This window comes from Stegostoma tigrinum, chromosome 5, assembly GCF_030684315.1.
Source record: "Stegostoma tigrinum isolate sSteTig4 chromosome 5, sSteTig4.hap1, whole genome shotgun sequence".
NCBI lineage: Eukaryota > Metazoa > Chordata > Chondrichthyes > Orectolobiformes > Stegostomatidae > Stegostoma > Stegostoma tigrinum.
In genome coordinates, this window is record NC_081358.1 from 117,408,188 (window position 1) to 117,427,970 (window position 19,783).

The following is a 19,783-nucleotide window of genomic DNA, read 5'->3' on the forward strand; positions in this document are numbered from 1 at the left end:
AATGGATAGAGATAGAGGAAGCTGATGTGCTGAAAATTTTGTCAAACATTAAGATTGACAAGTCGCCAGGCCCGGACCAGATTTGTCCTCGGCTGCTTTGGGAAGCGAGAAATGCAATTGCTTCGCCACTTGCGAAGATCTTTGCATCCTCGCTCTCCACTGGAGTCGTACCTGAGGACTGGAGAGAGGCAAATGTAATTCCTCTCTTCAAGAAAGGAAATAGGGAAATCCCCGGCAATTATAGACCGGTAAGTCTCACGTCTGTCGTCTGCAAGGTGTTAGAAAGGATTCTGAGGGATAAGATTTATGACCATCTGGAAGAGCATGGCTTGATCAAATACAGTCAACACGGCTTTGTGAGGGGTAGGTCATGCCTTACAAACCTTATCGAGTTTTTTGAGGATGTGACTAGAAAAGTTGATGAGGGTCGAGCTGTGGATGTGGTGTATATGGACTTCAGTAAGGCATTTGATAAGGTTCCCCATGGTAGTCTCATTCAGAAGGTCAGGAGGAATGGGATACAGGGGAACTTAGCTGATTGGATACAGAATTGGCTGGCCAACAGAAGACAGCGAGTGGTAGTAGAAGGAAAATATTCTGCCTGGAAGTCAGTGGTGAGTGGAGTTCCACAGGGCTCTGTCCTTGGGCCTCTACTGTTTGTAATTTTTATTAATGACTTGGACGAGGGGATTGAAGGATGGGTCAGCAAGTTTGCAGACGACACAAAGGTCAGAGGTGTCATTGACAGTGTAGAGGGCTGTTGTAGGCTGCAGCGGGACATTGACAGGATGCAGAGATGGGCTGAGAGGTGGCAGATGGAGTTCAACCTGGATAAATGCGAGGTGATGCATTTTGGAAGGTCGAATTTGAAAGCTGAGTACAGGATTAAGGATAGGATTCTTGGCAGCGTGGAGGAACAGAGGGATCTTGGTGTGCAGATACATAGATCCCTTAAAATGGCCACCCAAGTGGACAGGGTTGTTAAGAAAGCATATGGTGTTTTGGCTTTCATTAACAGGGGGATTGAGTTTAAGAGTCGTGAGATCTTGTTGCAGCTCTATAAAACTTTGGTTAGACCGCACTTGGAATACTGCGTCCAGTTCTGGGCGCCCTATTATAGGAAAGATGTGGATGCTTTGGAGAGGGTTCAGAGGAGGTTTACCAGGATGCTGCCTGGACTGGAGGGCTTATCTTATGAAGAGAGGTTGACTGAGCTCGGTCTCTTTTCATTGGAGAAAAGGAGGAGGAGAGGGGACCTAATTGAGGTATACAAGATAATGAGAGGCATAGACAGAGTTGATAGCCAGAGACTATTTCCCAGGGCAGAAATGGCTAGCATGAGGGGTCATAGTTTTAAGCTGGTTGGTGGAAAGTATAGAGGGGATGTCAGAGGCAGGTTCTTTACGCAGAGAGTTGTGAGAGCATGGAATGCGTTGCCAGCAGCAGTTGTGGAAGCAAGGTCATTGGGGTCATTTAAGAGACTGCTGGACATGTATATGGTCACAGAAATTTGAGGGTGCATACATGAGGATCAATGGTCGGCACAACATTGTGGGCTGAAGGGCCTGTTCTGTGCTGTACTGTTCTATGTTCTATGTTCTATGTTCTATGTTCCTCCCTTCCACTTCCCTACACTTTCCCCATAACCTTTGATACCCCAACTGATCAAAAATCTATCTCTCTCAGCCTTAAACATACATAAGGACTCTACTCCAACAGCTGTCTGTGCTAGGATTTCCAAAGACACACAACCTTCTGAGAGAAGAGATTCCTCCTTATCTCAGTCTTAAATTGGCATCCCTTTATTCTGAGACTATACCCTCTGGTCCTAGGCTCTCCCATGAAGGGGAATATTCTCTCACTTTTTAACCTGTCAAGCCTCTTAAGAATCTTACATGTTTCAATAAGGTCTCATGTATATGTACTGAGATTCTCCTTAAACACATATGGGTAGTTTCACCCTGGAGATATTTCTATTATTAAGCGCTTGGTAATGCTGGCCTTAACATCCTTCAAATAAAAACAGATATGATGTCAAGGCTTTGGTCTTTCATCAGGATTGATGTGCAAGACAGATATGTGAACTTTCTAAATTTGGTTTCTGCATTTCAGCCCTGATGTGAGTGCAAGAGAAAAAGCCTCGACTTCTTTCTCCAGTGTGTAGCTGCAGGCAAAAAAATACTGACCCACGCACGCCCTCTCTATCTGTCACACACACAGATAGACACACAGACACACACACAGACACGGACACACTCTCTCTCTGCAGTAAAAAACACACTTACATGTTTACATATGCATAAGCACACACAAATGGACAGATGCACATGAATAGAAGAACTACAGCGGCTAGGTTCAAGAGCACATTTTTCCTTACCTCAGAGTCAGAGCTGTCTATCTCTGCCAGCGTAGGTGCCTTCAGGAGTTTTCTTCTTTGAACTTGTGACGTATGGGCATCAGTCTCAGTCATTTGAGACATAATTGCACCATTGGCAATGGGAGGGGGAGAAGTCTTTTTGCTCCTTTCTGGGGTCGTCACATCTGTAAACACGGGAGAAGTGAATCAAAAAGTCTACTTGAAGACTGAATCTTGCAGCAGACTATTCCTACACTATACTCCTTCTGCCCCCGCATGTCAAAGTTAGAGTTGCCACGTGCCTGGTTTTGCTCCAGGCAGTGTGTTTCTTTTAAAACATCTAAAAAGCAGAACAGCTTTTAAAAAGTCTCCTAAAGTTAAAAGTGAACGTGTACCATTCCTATTCCGGTGCTATGTTAAAGCTATCACAGTGTTCAATACGTTTCCTACATAAGCAAATTGTAAGCCTTTTTCCGTTCCTTAGCAAACCAGGAAAATGTGGCAACTCTAATCATGAAACAGGGCAAAACCCTTCTCACCAGATGAACTTTATTGCTTGAAGTCTCTTGTAAAATCTTCTCAACGGTGCAAAATTTTCAAAGAGACACCAACCACAAACGGCATGCCTGCTTACTACGACACTGCAATAGCCAGAGCTCAGGCATACAGCATCACTTTCCCAGCAACCCCTCAGGTATAATAAAATGTGAGGCTGGATGAACACAGCAGGCCCAGCAGCATCTCAGGAGCACAAAGCTGACGTTTCGGGTCTAGGCCCGAAACGTCAGCTTTTGTGCTCCTGAGATGCTGCTGGGCCTGCTGTGTTCATCCAGCCTCACATTTTATTATCTTGGATTCTCCAGCATCTGCAGTTCCCATTATCACTGATACAATTTTAACCCCTCAGGTATGCTATGATCTAACTGACTCGAGTGGCTGAATGGCCTGCTCCAATTCAGCGTTGGAGGGGGGGACGCTGTGGGGACTTAGGGGAAAGAACAATTATTTATTTAATTGAAGTAATGGAAGAGTACTTGTGAAAGCCATTTTTTTGTAATGCAACATGCAGAATAAAAAAAAAACAGCTGGTTACTCCAACAGCAAAGGTCCAAATGAGCAGTGTCTCTTCAGAACTGTCTAACATCCCCACTGGTCTAATGAGTAAATGCACAGCTCAACAAGACACTGAGGTAAACAGACAAGGGAGGGTCCAGAGTACATCCTTGATTTGTGTAGAGGCATCACATATAGACTCAGTACTTTTAGGTTTTGAGCATTTTTTGGAGCGTAGTTGGGTGCAGGATTAAAAAAACTCTGGCTCCTGACCTCTAATCAATGCTCTTTGCTTGTAAAGGTTTTATGGGATAGATCTAGACACTGTGTGTTGCATAAATTCTGAGAGTTTAGATCATACCTTTGAAAATAAAAATCGAAAGAGATTCAAAACAGTCAGCAAATTTGATTTTCACAGTCATGCAATGCCATATACTCTAACCAAACACGCTACATACTGTTTCAGGCCACAAGCCCAACATTTCCTATTCTATATTTTAGCAGTTTGTCTTCTACAGTAAAACAGGAAAAGGATGACCTCAGCCGATAAACTTCAATCACTCACATCGTGTGATGGATACAGCCTTTTAAAGTCATTCACAAGAATACAGCATATATGGAGCTAAGAAAGATCTCCACTCATCTACACAGAAAGCTTCTTTAATCACCTCATGAGGGAGAAAAGAAAAACTAAGCGGAAAACAAAGGGAAGGCTGATTACTTATTTCACATTTTGCTTTCCAATTGAATCCAGAAAATTTAATCCAATCACTTTTCCTTCCTGCCTCTGAAATCCCCAAAGATCTTACCTTGTTCCCTTCCTAGTCCTCATCTACATGCTGTGCCTGGAAAATGGCTGGTGCCATATATATATTACAGGCAGTCAGCTCCATCTCTCTAGCCCCTCCAGGGACATGCTTCTTTGACAGTTCCCATCTTGTAGGACATTGGCAGTTGCAGCTGCACAGAAACCCCATCACCCCCATGTCACACATGATTGTACTGAGACACTGTACTCCTTCACCATATCTTGAACTCTGCCTGATGGCTCTGTGGCGTAATCTCACCACAAGGACTGCAGTGGTTCAGGTAGGCAGCTTACCGCCACATTGTCAACAGCAGTTAGGGGTGGGCATTAAATACTGTCATTGCCTGTGCCACTCAAGTCCCATGAGCAAATAAATAAAACAACACTTCCACATCCAACTGAACTCTCTTTTTTTGACTCAAGCTCAACTTGCAATATGCTGAAAGCACCCCATTACATTGAAACCACAACCAACAAAGCTGCGGCACCAAGCACAAACCACAAAGCCAACAGCAACATTAAAGTAACCAAAGTCACTGAGAATGGTTAAAACAAAGGTGGATGAAGTGAAAGATGCGAAAGCAAAAGCAAGACATGACAAAAACCACCACATGTCAGGTGCTGGAGCTGCCTTTACCTGACAAGTCAAAACTGCAAGACATGCTAAGTGGCCTCATTACTGTAAGAAAAACAATTGGATGGTTAGGGGGAAAAAAATGGAGTAAATAATTGTTAGAATTTCATTTCAACATTGAAATCTTTCAACCTTCTGTAGAGAACTAATAAAGACAAGGCAGTAACGGATACCAAACATTACTCCAATTATTCGCACAGTTAGATCTCAATGAAACAAAACAATTAATGTTGGTGCATGGATTATGATGTGGGTTGGTTCATAAGACTACTGGGTCCATAAGGATGCTACAACAGACCCTTGCTTTGTATCACAGTGACACTTTTCTCTATTATTTCCACTTCCTCTGCAAGACACTGTTTTCTCTTACTGGAGTATAATTTCACAGGCAGAGGGAACAAGTCGTTATCTGCTTCCAACAGTCAGCCTTCAAGTGTGAACTGTAAATAACGCTAGCAGATATTCAAATTACCAAGTTCCCGAGAACTGAGGCCAAACTCAATTTCCCAATAAGCAAATGCACAGGCTAGAAGTTTGCTAAGCATTGGGCTGATGGGCTGAGAAACAGGCATTCTGTCTAGGTTTTGCAAAATCTGGAGTTTTGCTTATCACTACCAACAATCAACACTGTTTATCTGGCTGCCATTGGATTATCTTTTTATTCTGGATTTTATTGAATTCTAATTTCACTACCTGCCATGGTATGATTCAGACGGACAGAATGGCAGGGGAAGGGCTCAGGGACAAGACTGTCTGGTGCCTTCCCACTGTCAGCTCAGCGGCAGGAAAGTGAGGAGAATGGCTGTCTATTTGGAACCCCAATTAAACTCGTTAAGTGCACAACAAATCCCTACAATCACCAGGGCCCTGGCATTTCCCAGGCCTTACTGCCTCTCTTTCAGGATCCCGAGCTATTAGGGGGCCTCTTCTCTGCAACTGCTGCCACAGCAACAGCCACCACTAGAGGTGGTGCTCATGGTGGGGCTGGATGTTAGCCTCTGGCAGCTCTTAGTGATTGGACAGCAATCCCCGGCAGCAGCTTACTGATTGGCTGCAACTGGCAAGATGCCTCTCTGTTTCCTGCCATCAAGGCTCCAGCTTCCACTGTTAAAATTCTGGCCATCATTTTACAAGAACAGCTACTGACCTGAATCCAAATTATGTCTCCTGGTATGATAGTACTGAGATCAATTTACTTGGTGCCAACTAATGAGAAATTTTGAGACTTTAGAGAATATATTGGCTTAGTAACATGCCTGATTGTACCCCACTACGCCATCTGAGTCTGGTTGGGCTCCCAGTATTGTGCATTTGTGGGTATTTGTAGTTATATATACCAATACTCAAGGTTCTGTTGTTTACAGACAGAAGTATTATGTACATACATTGTGCCTGTTTCAATTTAAACTAGACAACAATAATTCTCTCATTCATTCCTTGATCAGGTCAACCTGCCTTGTTTAAATTTAAACAAATCTTGGCTGTTAGCTGTCAGTCATCACATAACCAGTGCATTCTCCATGGCAAACCTTCACCAGACTCCAGTTACTCATCAGTACTGTCTTCTCATACCAGTTAGAATATTGTTCCTCCTTACCTCAGTATTCTTGCAAATGTACTGAAGAGTACAAGATGAAATGCTTTGACAATATGTGCAGTTTTCAACAATATTCCACATTTCCTGCACTGAAATTTGTTTGCCTCGTTTCTGCCCACTTTGTCATTCTGTCTAGGTTTTCCAAAATCTAGAGTTTTGCTCATCACTATCAACAATCGACACTGTTTATCTGGCTGCCATTGGATTATCTTTTTAATCTGGATTTTATTGAGTTCTAATTTCACTATCTGCCATGGTATGATTCAAACTTAGAACACTGGCCAGGACTACTGGATGGCTATGCAGTTACATCATCACCATGCCACCAGCTCCCCCTTTCTGAGTAGGGGTATCACATTAGCAACGCTTCAATAGTCCAACACAGTGCCTCTATACAATGACCTTTGATGTTTCTAGCTGTGAATCTAGGTTGCATGCTATCTGGGCCAGGTGAGATGTTAACTTCCAAAAAAGGTGACCTCTTTTGGTTCACCTTCTCTAGCTAATACTATCCTGTCTGTATCTTCCTTTTTCTCTTCTACTGTAACCCATCGTGGAGACAGATGTAAGTACTTTTCTTTAATTCTTTAGTCCTGTCCTCAGCCTCAACAAGAAGATTTCCTTTTGAGTGCCTAACAAGCCCAACTTTTACCCTAGCTACCTCTTATACCTCATAAATTTAGAAAATGTTTAAAAGGTTCAACTTAATGTTGATTAATGTGAATAATGCTAATCTTTTCTCAAAATCTTACATTGCATTTTCATATTTGCTTTTTCAATTCCCTACTGTAATTACCATGATCTTTCTGGATATTGAATGCATCTCACTCCGAATGCTGTCAGAAGTCTCCTTTTTAACATTTTACTTTAATTTTCACTTATTTTGGTATCCTGTGCTCTACATTTTCCTAATAAAGGACACATGCTGAACTATCCGAACAATCCATTTCCTCAAATCCCTCTGTCCTTTCATTACTGCTATACCTGGCAATCATTTTTCCCAATATACACGTGTTTATCTTCTTTCTTAAAACAGTGACATTGGCTCTTCTATCATTGAGCCTCGTAACTTTTGATACTTTTTATAGAATTATGTTGCAGACACTGGTACGGCTGATCTCCTGCTGTAACACAGTCTACTTGCCTTACGTCATCTCATAAAAACCAGATCTAACACTATTTTTCTTCCATATTATACAAAACACATACTGACTCAGAACCCACAGCAAAAAAGATCCTCTTTTCTAATTCTTGGCATCATGTTTTTAACATGAAAACTTAAATTCTCTTAATATTACTACCTTAATTTTGTTACAACTTCTAAAAATTCACCCCAAAATCTATTCAGCTATATACTTTTCAATGTCTGGAACTCCTTAAAAAGGTTCCCATCAATGAATGGAACAGCCCTCCCTCTGTTTCTTAATTCAAATAGATTCCCATGTAGAATCATCTAATCTATCTTTTCGACTTGGAATGTAACATTAGTGCCATCATTCAATACTGTTTCCTCTTTTTCCTCCCCATCCAAACCAGGAATCATAGAATCCCTACAGTGCAGAAACAGGCCAATCGGCCCAACAAGTCTACACTACCCCTTCGGAGGGCATCCCACCCAGACCCATGTCCTGACTGTTTCCTTCTAACTCTGAGTTTCCCATGGCTAATCCACCTAATTTAAACCCACCTTGGACACTACTGCCAATTCAGCAATGGCCAATCCACCTAACTTGCTTGTCTTTGGACTGTGAGAGGAAATGGGAGCACCCAGCAGAAACAGGGAGAATGCGCAAACTCCATACAGAGGGTGGAATCGACCCCAGGTCCCTGGTGCAGTGAGGCAGCAGTACTAACCATTGAGCCACCCATGAATACTAAGAAGTCATTCATGATTTTGTTTAAACTGTGTCTCTAAATGCAATCACATCATAACACCATGTAGCAATTTGTGTCTGCGGCCAACAAACCTTATCTGTTCTAGTGTGAACACTGACATGAAAACTATTTAATACCTCCTTTGTCACTTCAATACTATTTCTCAATTTGGCTCCTGAAACTGTTGGGAAATTTCTAACTTTACTGCTGCTTATATTTTCTGAAATTCAGTGTCTCACAGTGTTCTTATGAAATGCCTTAGCATTTGTGTTCAAAGAGTTGTCTGTTGTGAAAGATCCAGTTGGTTCACCAATATTCATGTGTTCTCACCAATGGCTTAGATGTAACTCCGGACCCACAGCAATGTGGTTGACTCCCCTCTGGGCAATGAGGCAATAAGTGTTGCCCTAGGCAATGATGCCCACATTCCACAAATAAATAAAGATTGTATTTCAACCTGTAGTGAAAATGTGTATCCGTCCAGCAAGCCACAACATAGCCTTTCCTCATATTCTACAGTTTTGCTGTAGATTGCTACTTAGTCTGTTGCTCTTATGTTCTTCACATGTACCTTGGCAATGACTGTCAGTGGGATCGAGTGGCATGCTCATCTACATTTGACCACAGCTTTCCCAACACAACAGAAATAAAGGTTCAACATTGGCTCAGAATCACTTTGGAAGACCATCAGATCATAGAAACATAGAAAACTGGAGCTGGAGTAGGCCATTCAGTGCTTTGAGCCTGCTCTACCATTCAATATGTGCCCTGTTCTTGTTTTCTCCCTATTTCCTGTAACCCCTTTAGCCCTAAAAACTATAAAAACTGCTTCTTGAAAACATTCAATGTTTTGGCCTTGACTGCATTCTATGGCAGAGAATTCTTCAGATTCACTATTTCATGGTCAAAGACACATCCTAAATGGCCTATCCCATATCCTTAAACTGTGACCCTTAGTTCTGGACCTCCTGTTCATCAGGAACATCCTTCCTACATTTGCTATGTCAAGTTCTGTTAGTATTTCATAGGTTCCTATGAGATACTCCTCATTCTCCAAAACTCCAGTGAATATAGACCTAACCAATCCAGTCTCTCTTCATCAACAATTTCATATATTTTTTTTAAAATTGTTTTTCCTTGGATAAGCATATGGATAATGATGGGACAGTGTAGGGGGAGGGGCTTAGATTAGTTCACAGGTTGGCGCAACATCGAGGGCCGAAGGGCCTGTTCTGCGCTGTACTGTTCTATGTTCTATGTTCTTTTAATTCAATCAACAACAATTTGCATTTCTATAGTGTCTAACATGGTAACTCATTCCAGATAAACTTAGACATGGGGAAACATAAAGAGACACCAGGAGACCTCAAGATTTGTCCAGAGGAGTAGGTTTTAAAGAGTGTCTCAGATGTGGAGAGATATGCAAAGATGGGGAAGTTTAAGGAGGAACTTCCAGAGATTTTTCTGAGGCACATTCAGAAATGGTGCAGCAATGAAGGTCAGAATCGAAAGAGTGCAGAGATCTCTATAAAGCTGGAAGAGAAAAAGGCTGACACTAACCTATTGTGAGATTTCAACACTAACATGAAAATTTTCTTTAACAAATTTGTGGAGGCCAACAGTGAGGAACAGGAGTATACTATTCCATAAGCCATACGAAGGTATAAGAAATAGAAATAGAAGATTTCCTTTGGCCCCACAAGCTATTAAATAGGATCATGGCTGATCATTTATTCCTCACATCCATTTTCCTGCCTTTACCCTGTATCCCTTGATTCCCCAAATGATCAAGAATCTATCCATCTCTCTTAGCCTTAAATATACACCAACACTCTTCCTCTGCAGCTCTCTTGGCAAAATGTTCCAAAGGCTCTCAATTCATCTCAGTCTTAAATTGGCATCCCTTCATTCTGAGACTATGCCCTCTGATCCTCTTTGAGATTGCCCTGCCTTTTAATGTGATCCTGGTTGACTGAACACTTCTAACCCACATTACTCTCAGAACCCTTTAAGCCATTGGTAAGCAGAAATCTATCATACTCCAATCCTCTCCTATTTCTTCCACCCTCTCCTCTCTGATGGGTTGGAGTTTGCTTTGAAAACTGGTGAAACTAGCAGTGCTCCCGGTTATTTAGGCAGTTGTGCAGTAAGTGACGTGTGGATGGACAAAAACAAAATCCAGGACATTGTTTCCCTGTGATGTCCTCTGGCTCATTTATCCCTATCTTGATAACACTTCTATACCCCACTTTATTTCCCTTTCTACACTAGATTTGACATTGGATTCACTCTTTGAAACTGCACTTCCTGTTTCTGTTTTTCCGTGATGACTTTCGATGGTTAAGAAGGTTTGCAATTGCTTGGGTAGAAGACCGCAAAAAATCTAAGGTCAATTGAATGTCTAATCAACAGCAGTCCATGATGGGATTCAGTCTGTAGATTCACTCAATAAAGTACAATGCTTGACATCTTCCAGTACTATCCCTTAACGGGGTGGTAGCGAGAATCACATTTGAATATCCTCTTTACAGAGTGATAGTCACAGTCTTTATGGAAAAAAGATAGCTCACTGTTGTTAGAGGATTAAAACTTTCCTATCTGGATGACCCAGAACCAGAGATGGATCTTCTTTCTTGCGAATTTTGAGATTTTTTTAAGAAAAGGGAATTGGGCGCAGAGGGAGAAAGATGTGCTTTAAATAAGGTTTACTGGGAGAAGTAAAAAGTGTTGAGAAAGAGGGGTTTGTCAAGGGGTAGGGAGGAGGTGTTTTCTTCTCAGTAAATTTTTGGTTGGTAAGTAATTGCTATCAGCGACTGTATTTCAATTGCTATAAATTAGAAAGTGTATTATAAGTAGCTAAAATCAGATTTTACTGTGAAACACCAGGAATAAAGGAAAGTCAGAGAGGGGGCAAAAGCCAATATAATAAATACATAATCCAAAGTAGAATAAAATTAATGTAAAGGAAGTAAAAATAAGATATGACAGCCTAGCTTGGTCAAGTGGAAAGGTTTTAAATTAACTTGGCAGGGATGTGAAAAAATTAGAGTGGAATATCAAGGTTCATAAAATATACAGAGAGACAGATAGCACTAGCATAGGGAATCAAGTTAATACCTGAAATTGCAGTTGGGGAGATAATAATGAAGTCCAAATCAGGATTAGTATTGCATGTGAATGCACGGAGTATATGGAGTTACAGGTACAGATTGGAGGTAGTCTCGAAAAGGTTCACCTTGAAGAGACATTGAGTAGGATGGATCTATACTCATTGAAATTTAGAACAATGAGAGGTAACCTTATTGAAACACAACATTGTTGGGGGGGGGGGGGGGGGTGCCAGGGGCATGGATGAGGCATCAAATGGATAATTTGTTTTTACCAAGGAAGTGCATGCTACCCAGGCCATGGTGACAGAGGAGGCAACTAGAAGGGTTCAAAGCTACTGAGAAAGCGGTGTCGGGTACATTATTGGTACTCAAAGCTGAAAGACACTGGGACCGGGTGAGATACATCAGAGGATAATGAAGGAAGTGAGTGAAACAGTAGAAACCCTGACCATAAAGTTCCAGTTTTCCCTACATCTAGGGGAGATGCCCCAAGACTGAAAAATTGCAAACATCACACCCCTGTTGAAAACAGATTGTAAGGATAAGCCCAGCGTTTAAGGCAAGTCAGTTTAACTTCAGTGTGGCACATTTTCCAGAAATAATTATCCGTGATAGGGTTAGTAATCACATGGAAAAGGGGAGTTGATATGGATATAGATTTCTAAAGGGAAAATTGTATTTAACTAACTTGTTGGAGTCTCTTTAAGGGATAACAGAAAGGAACATAATGACCGCAACTTCCCCCCCACGGTGATTGAGAACGCCCTTGACCGCGTCTCCCGCATTTCCCGCGACACATCCCTCACACCCCGCCCCCGCCACAACCGCCCCAAGAGGATCCCCCTCGTTCTCACACACCACCCTACCAACCTCCGGATACAACGCATTATCCTCCGACACTTCCGCCATTTACAATCCGACCCCACCACCCAAGACATTTTTCCATCCCCACCCCTGTCTGCTTTCCGGAGAGACCACTCTCTCCGTGACTCCCTTGTTCGCTCCACACTGCCCTCCAACCCCACCACACCCGGCACCTTCCCCTGCAACCGCAGGAAATGCTACACTTGTCCCCACACCTCCTCCCTCACCCCCATCCCAAGCCCCAAGATGACATTCCACATTAAGCAGAGGTTCACCTGCACATCTGCCAATGTGGTATACTGCATCCACTGTACCCGGTGCGGCTTTCTCTACATTGGGGAAACCAAGCGGAGGCTTGGGGACCGCTTTGCAGAACACCTCCGCTCAGTTCGCAACAAACAACTGCACCTCCCAGTCGCAAACCATTTCCACTCCCCCTCCCATTCTCTTGATGACATGTCCATCATGGGCCTCCTGCACTGCCACAATGATGCCACCCGAAGGTTGCAGGAACAGCAACTCATATTCCGCCTGGGAACCCTGCAGCCATATGGTATCAATGTGGACTTCACCAGTTTCAAAATCTCCCCTTCCCCCACTGCATCCCTAAACCAGCCCAGTTCATCCCCTCCCCCCACTGCACCACACAACCAGCCCAGCTCTTCCCCCCCACCCACTGCATCCCAAAACCAGTCCAACCTGTCTCTGCCTCCCTAACCGGTTCTTCCTCTCACCCATCCCTTCCTCCCACCCCCAGCCGCACCCCCAGCTACCTACTAACCTCATCCCACCTCCTTGACCTGTCCGTCTTCCCTGGACTGACCTATCCCCTCCCTACCTCCCCACCTACACCCTCTCCACCTATCTTCTTTGCTCTCCATCTTCGGTCCGCCTCCCCCTCTCTCCCTATTTATTCCAGTTCCCTCCCCCCATCCCCCTCTCTGATGAAGGGTCTAGGCCCGAAACGTCAGCTTTTGTGCTCCTGAGATGCTGCTTGGCCTGCTGTGTTCATCCAGCCTCACATTTTATTATCAAGGAACATAATGCTGTTGATTTGATATGCATGGACTTCAAGAAGGTTTTTGATACAGCGCCACACCACAGGCTGGTGAGGAAAGTTTCAGCTTATAGAATAAACAAGGTGGGTACGCAGTTGGCTGAGTGATAGGAAACAGAAAGTAATGGTCACCGCATGTTTTTCAGGCTAGATTAAGGTTCGCAATGGAGTTCCACAGCGGTTGGTACTGAAACCCTTGCTTTTCTTGATGTATATAAATGATTGCAATCTTGACATGCAAGACAAAACTTCAACATTTGTGGATGAATTGAAACCTGGGAGCATTTTAAACTGTGATGAAGATGAAATTTAAAGCAGAGAAGTATGAGGTGATGTTCTTTGGCAGAAAGAACATTGAAAGACATAGAAAGTAGTTGGTACAATAATAAAGGAGGTGCAGGAGCAGAGGGACCTGGGTATATATGTGCACAGATCATTGACGGTGGCAGAACAAGTGGGGAGAGCATTACTTTCACACTAGTGGCTTTATTAATAGAGTACAAGAGTACAAGAGCAAGGAGGTAAGACTGAATTTGCCAAAGACATTAGTTGGAACTCAGATAACAAGGTGCACAGCTAGATCAACACAGCAGGGGAAGCAGCATCACAGGAGCAGGAAAGCTGACATTTCGGGTCTAGACCCTTCTTCAGAAAGTTGGAACTGAGTTGGAACTCAGTTTGGAGTACAGTCTATAGTTCTGTGTGCCACACTGTAAGATGGATGGGAATGCATTGAAGATAGCGCAGGAGACATTTACAAGAGGAGTTCCACAATAAATTTAGTTATGACGATAGTTTGGAGAGATTAGGATGCTCACCCTGGGCAGTAGAAGTCGAAGAGGTGCCCTGATAGAAATTTTTAAAATCCTGAATGGGCCAGATAGAGTAGGGAGGGGGAAACAGTCCTGTCTATAAAAGGATCAAGAACCAGAGGGCACAGATTTTAAGTGCTTTCAAAAGAAGTAAATGTGAAGTCAGAAAAAGAAAACGATCACACAGTGACTAGTTAGGGTATGGAATGCACTGCCTGGAAATGTGGTGGGGGAAGGTTCGATTGAGATATTGGATGATTTCTTTGAATAGAAACAATGTGTAAGGGGATGAGGAAAAGACAGGAAAAGTCACTAAGACATGTTGCTGATTGAAGAGCCTGTGCAGACATGATGGGCCGAAAGCATCCTTTTGTGCTGTGACACTTCTGTGGTTTTGTGACAAGAGAAACTTGCCACCGTCAGCTTGGCCACGGGTACAACAGATTCCCCACAAAGTGTCATGTGATGATGAGCACTTCCAATCTGCAGGAGCTGCATCATGCACAGCAAAGGCATGAAAGATAACCCTGAAACTTTTATCCTTGCAATTCATCCCATGACATTGGTGTGATATTTCAACACATTTATTACAAACTTTTCCATAGGCGTTTATATGAGGAACTTTCAAAGTCCAGATAAACAAATATTTTGTACGTATGTAAATAGGATTTAGTTATAATTAATTATTACTTAGCCAACTAGGTGGCATGACACTACTCTGAGCACCGTGTAACACACAGCATATCACCTCACAAACTGCACAATGGAAGGCCACACTGCATAAATAGAAATAGCACGGTAGCTCAGTGGTTAGTACTGCCGCCTCCCAGCACTAGGGATCTGGGCTTGATCCCAGCTTTGGGTTACTGTCTGTGTGGAGTTTGCACATTCTCCCTGTGTCTGTGTGGGTTTCCTCTGGGTGCTTCAGTTTCTTCACACAGTCCAAAGTTGTGCAGGTCAGGTGGATTGGCCGTGTTAAATTGCCTTTAGTGTCTAGGGTGGAAAATGTAGGGATAGGAGAGGGGGTGGGTCTGGGTGAGATGCCCTTCAGACGGGCAGTGTGGACTTAATGGGCCAAATGGCCTGCTCCCACACTGCAGGGATTCTGAGTACTTCAGAGATCCTGATGTGCTTGAATGACCTGTGGATCCGCTAGACATTTCACTGATGTCTTGCAGGGAAACAAAGCAGGTACTTTATTGTATTGTAAACCGTAAAAGTGCCGGCCAACCAAAACCATACTATGAATCAAATTCAATTTTTAATTTCTTTAATGTCTTAATATTTACTTTTTAATTTGAAAAAAACATCATTGGTGAATGAAGGACCTTTAAATGTCCTTCACAGTGTATCTTACAATTGTAGTAGTTCACTATTATCATTCTAAAAGGTTCCTGGTGATTACTGTAAAGCACACACGCACACATTCATTTATACTGATACATGCCTGAAGAACAAGATTAAAACATAATGAGCAAACGCTATTACACATGTCAGCTTTGCTCAGTTGGTGGTGTCCTCAATTTTGAGGCAGAGAGCTGCTGGCTGGAACCGAAACTCATATGCCAATGCTGGACTACGGGAGGCTTGCATGTCTGAAAGCACCATTTGTTGAATAGTCATTCAAGTGAAACCCGGTGTGCTGCATTAAATGCATGATAAAGATCCAATTCAAAGAGAGCAATAGTCTTCCCACTTACGAAATCTAGCCTTCCTCTTTTCATCATCATAGAAGCACGGGACAATGGATCCATGGGACCATCTCCACATCACCCTCAAAGTTGCCAACCATCCTGCCTTGGGCTCATATTGCTACTCCTTCACCGTCAATGGCTCAAAACACTATTACCCCACTGCACCTTGACCACATGTCTGCTCATCACCACCCATCGGGACAATTAGGGAAGGGCAATAAATGCCTGTCCCAGGCATCGAGTCTCACATCCCAGGAGTGAGCAAAAATTCTTTTATAAAATGTCAGCAACAACCCGACTGGTCGTTCATTTTCTCCCTGTTTGTGCGCAGTTTACCCAGTGCTACAGTGGATGCACAGTAAAACTAATTCACTGGCAGTGACATGCGAGTCAGTCTGCAGGTGTGATAAGGTGCTACTGAAATGCAATCTGCTTCAACTTCATTGATTCCCCCCCCCCCAAGCTGCCATGGTTACAGTGTCTGCATCCAAGAGCTATGCATAGGCTTCAGCCATCTTTGACAATACTGCTCTGAGACTGGGCAATAGGAGACAATCTAGCTTGACTGCAAGCCGCATTTAATATTTTGTTTTAAAAATCATACTTTGGAACATTACATAAGCATCTTTTCAAAATCAGCTTTATAATCACAGAAGTGTAACAGAATTGAAGGAGATTATTCAGGCCATCATGCCTCTACTGATTCTACAAACAAGAATTGTTACCTAGTGCCAACCTCCTGCTTTCTTCCCCCATATCTCTGCATATTATCCTTTTATTCAAATAAACATCCAATGCCCTCTTGAATTGCACAACTGAGCCTGCCTCCACCTCATTTCCATGCAGTGCCTTTCCGACCCTAACTACTCACTGAGTGAATACATATTTCTTCAGTTCACCCTCGCTTCTTTTACACATTACTTTGAATCTTTTGCTCCTTGCAAGAGTGGGAACAGTTACTCCACATCTGCTTTGTCCAACTCACTCATGAATTTGAAAACTTCTATCAAATCTCCTCTCGGCCTTCTCTCCAAGGAGAACAGTTCTTCAATCTATCTTCATGACTGAAGTCTCTCATTCCTGGAATTATTTCCATAAACTGCTTCTGAGCTCTCTCCAATGCATTCACAGTCTTAAATATGATCAGCCAATTGGCACCTTTCAAATTGTATCCATTATCTGCAACCATTCTCATTAGATTCACTTTATTTTAATCTTTCATAAAAATTAATGAATAATGATAAAGAGGAATTGTGGTGTTCTGCACCGACTTTGAAATGGAATTTGGTGCATCGCACATTTTTGATATTTCATTGCAAATAAATAAAGGAAACATGATGCAAAAACCACAGTTTTTGTAGATTGGCAATTTTGCCGCCGCAGGCTTACCGTGTTTGCTACGTCTAATCATATCGGGTGATACTGGCCGTAGCTTTCGCTCAGATTTGATTTCTTCTAATATTCTTTCATGAAGACTCCGAGGACGTGGTGGATGTGGCTTGAGTTTCCGCGCAGATGCCTATGGCCCAGAAAAAGTAAAATCAATTACGGATCTGACAGGCAAAAGTGCAAACACGAGGCTGGTAACAAAATTGAGAGGTAAATGCTATCGGGAATGATGGATCAGGCTGGGACTTCTTTCTTTAGAAAGGAATAAATTTCGGATTTGACCTGGTTTAGAATTATGAATGGGTCATATAGGAACGATGTGGAGAGACTGGTGGTATTTTCCTGGAGGTAAGGAGGAGGGATTGGAGGAAAATTTGAACGCGGTTCACCAATTTGTCTTCCTGCTGTGTGCCAGTTTTCACAGTTTTTCAGGGTTGGGTTCGACGTAACTGTTGAGGGCCATTCAAGGGAAATTACTGCAATCTTCCCACGCCGGATCACCCCCTTTGCCCAATCTGAGTTAGTAGATGCAAGGACCACAGGATATAGGTGTCACCATCAAGGCCAACATCTGTTGCACACACCTAATCTCCCACGATCGAGCAGCCTTATCACAGCACATTTTGAGATTCAACCACGTGCCTGTGGGTCTGGAGTCACATGTGGGCTACGCTAGGTAAGGATGGCCGATTTCCTTCCCTAAAGGAACTGGGTGAGGTTTCACAGCAGTCAATGATAGCTGTTATGGTTACAATTTGCTGAGATTAGCTTTACATTTCAAATTTCACTAGTTACATTGGTGGGATTCGAAAACATAGCCTCAGAACTAGTCCAGTGACATAACCATGACAACACCATCTCCTGTCAATGTTTAATTTCTTCCAATATTCTTTAATGAAGAAAAGAACACTTTGTTTTCTTGGATACATGGATACACTGCCATAATGCAGAGGCATCAGCCTTGGCCATTCCCTTCCTAAGGACGGGTTTCTCCTGAACAGTGATGGCCGTGGTTCATCTATTATTTTCAAATATTAATCAGACTTTCAAGGGCAGCTCTATTTGAGGTGCTGTCATGCTCCTCTACCTACCTCAGCAGTGCTAACCTATACAAAAAGCTCAAAGTAAGTTTCTAATCACAATACATTCACACTCATGGTCATGGTGCCACTCAAACATATTGCACCATCCTGCAGGACAGTTGTGACTATTCTGCATTCTAAAAATATCAGCTGCACTCACAGGGTTTAATGGAGGCCTCGAGCGAATAAAGTCCAGGATCATTTCGTGGGCACTTTTCTTCAGTTTTGGAGGGACGTTACCATTGACCTGCAGCACAGAAGTAAAAATTTGTCATAGAAATCATACCAGCTTTTAAATGGATCACTACTAATGTACACCAGGAAAGGATATCCACTAGGATCTGTAGACAATATTTACTGGAATCCCAAAGGATTTGCCTGACTGGCCAGTTTGGGCAATATTACGAGTATTCACTATATTTGAGTCTGAATTTTTGCACAGCTCTGTCAAAATATCCACAATCTGTTGAAGCTGTGGAAGAAATGTCAAGATGTTAAAGAACTGTCCAAGTTTGTTGGACTGTAAAAGACTATTGGAATTTCAAAACTCACTGGAACTGTCAAAGCTGTGCAGGAATTTTGCTGACCTATGGAGTTTAAAAACAAAAAATCAGTGTTTTCTGTTTCACGCTGTTGAAATAATTCTGAGGGCTGTCAATGCAGGAATTGTGCTGAATGACTGATTTTACAACCTAAACTTAGCTCATTGGGATGCCTCTTAAGGGAATAGTTTGATTGACAACTCCAGGTGATTATAAAACAAAAAACCTTTGTTTTCATAGTAGGTTAAGAATCCTAGTGTAAGGTGTATTTTCATGAGACTGGTTGATCAAATTTTAACGTATCGAATTTTCATCAGGCAAGTTTAAAACTAAAGGGCATAATTTTAAGATGAGAGGGGAAAGGTTTAAAAGAGGACCTGATGGGCAGCTTTTATAACAGAGGGTGATGCAGAGGAATGAACTGCCAGAGGATGTGGTAGATGCAGGTACAGTTACAACATTTAAAAGATATTCGGACAGGTACATGTATAGGAAGATTTAGAGGGATATGGGCCAAACACAGGCAAATGGGACGAGCTTAGTTTGGGACATTTGGTCGGCAAAGAGTTGGACCAAAGGTTCTATTTCTCTGCTGTAGGTCTCCATTACTCTTCTCTATGATAACTCTATACTTTATTTGAAACAATAATCAACTTAGCTTCCAGCATGGAAACATATCAGACATCAACAAACACTTGGCTAGCATGTATGATGAATAAACTTCTTCATTACCCTTCAAGTTTTTAAAATCATAAGAATCATCACACTCCATCGCCTGTGGCTTAACCATGAGAATGCATTTTCCTTTTAACAGTGTCGGAATCAATGCTACTGGGCATGTAAAGCATGATGTGCATACAGTTATGTCCTACTGTCGTTAACACCTTCAAATCTTGAACTGCAAAGGCAG

General features: G+C 42.5%; 1 protein-coding gene across 5 annotated transcripts in view; it reads right to left on the minus strand.

The window, feature by feature from the left end:
- Window positions 1-19,783, minus strand: part of LOC125452103 (protein spire homolog 1-like) — a 200,606-nt gene that overhangs the window by 39,882 nt on the left and 140,941 nt on the right. For 3 of the 5 annotated variants that reach the window (XM_048530107.2, XM_048530104.2, XM_048530106.2), the window contains exons 7-10: window positions 18,492-18,578; window positions 17,250-17,379; window positions 4,855-4,896; window positions 2,378-2,541 (exon numbers count right to left, since the gene is read on the minus strand). In XM_048530107.2, coding sequence (XP_048386064.1) covers window positions 2,378-2,541; window positions 4,855-4,896; window positions 17,250-17,379; window positions 18,492-18,578 — 423 coding nt within the window. The remainder of the gene's footprint in view (window positions 1-2,377; window positions 2,542-4,854; window positions 4,897-17,249; window positions 17,380-18,491; window positions 18,579-19,783) is intronic. The other 2 variants (XM_048530105.2, XM_048530108.2) reach the window with 1 other exon arrangement.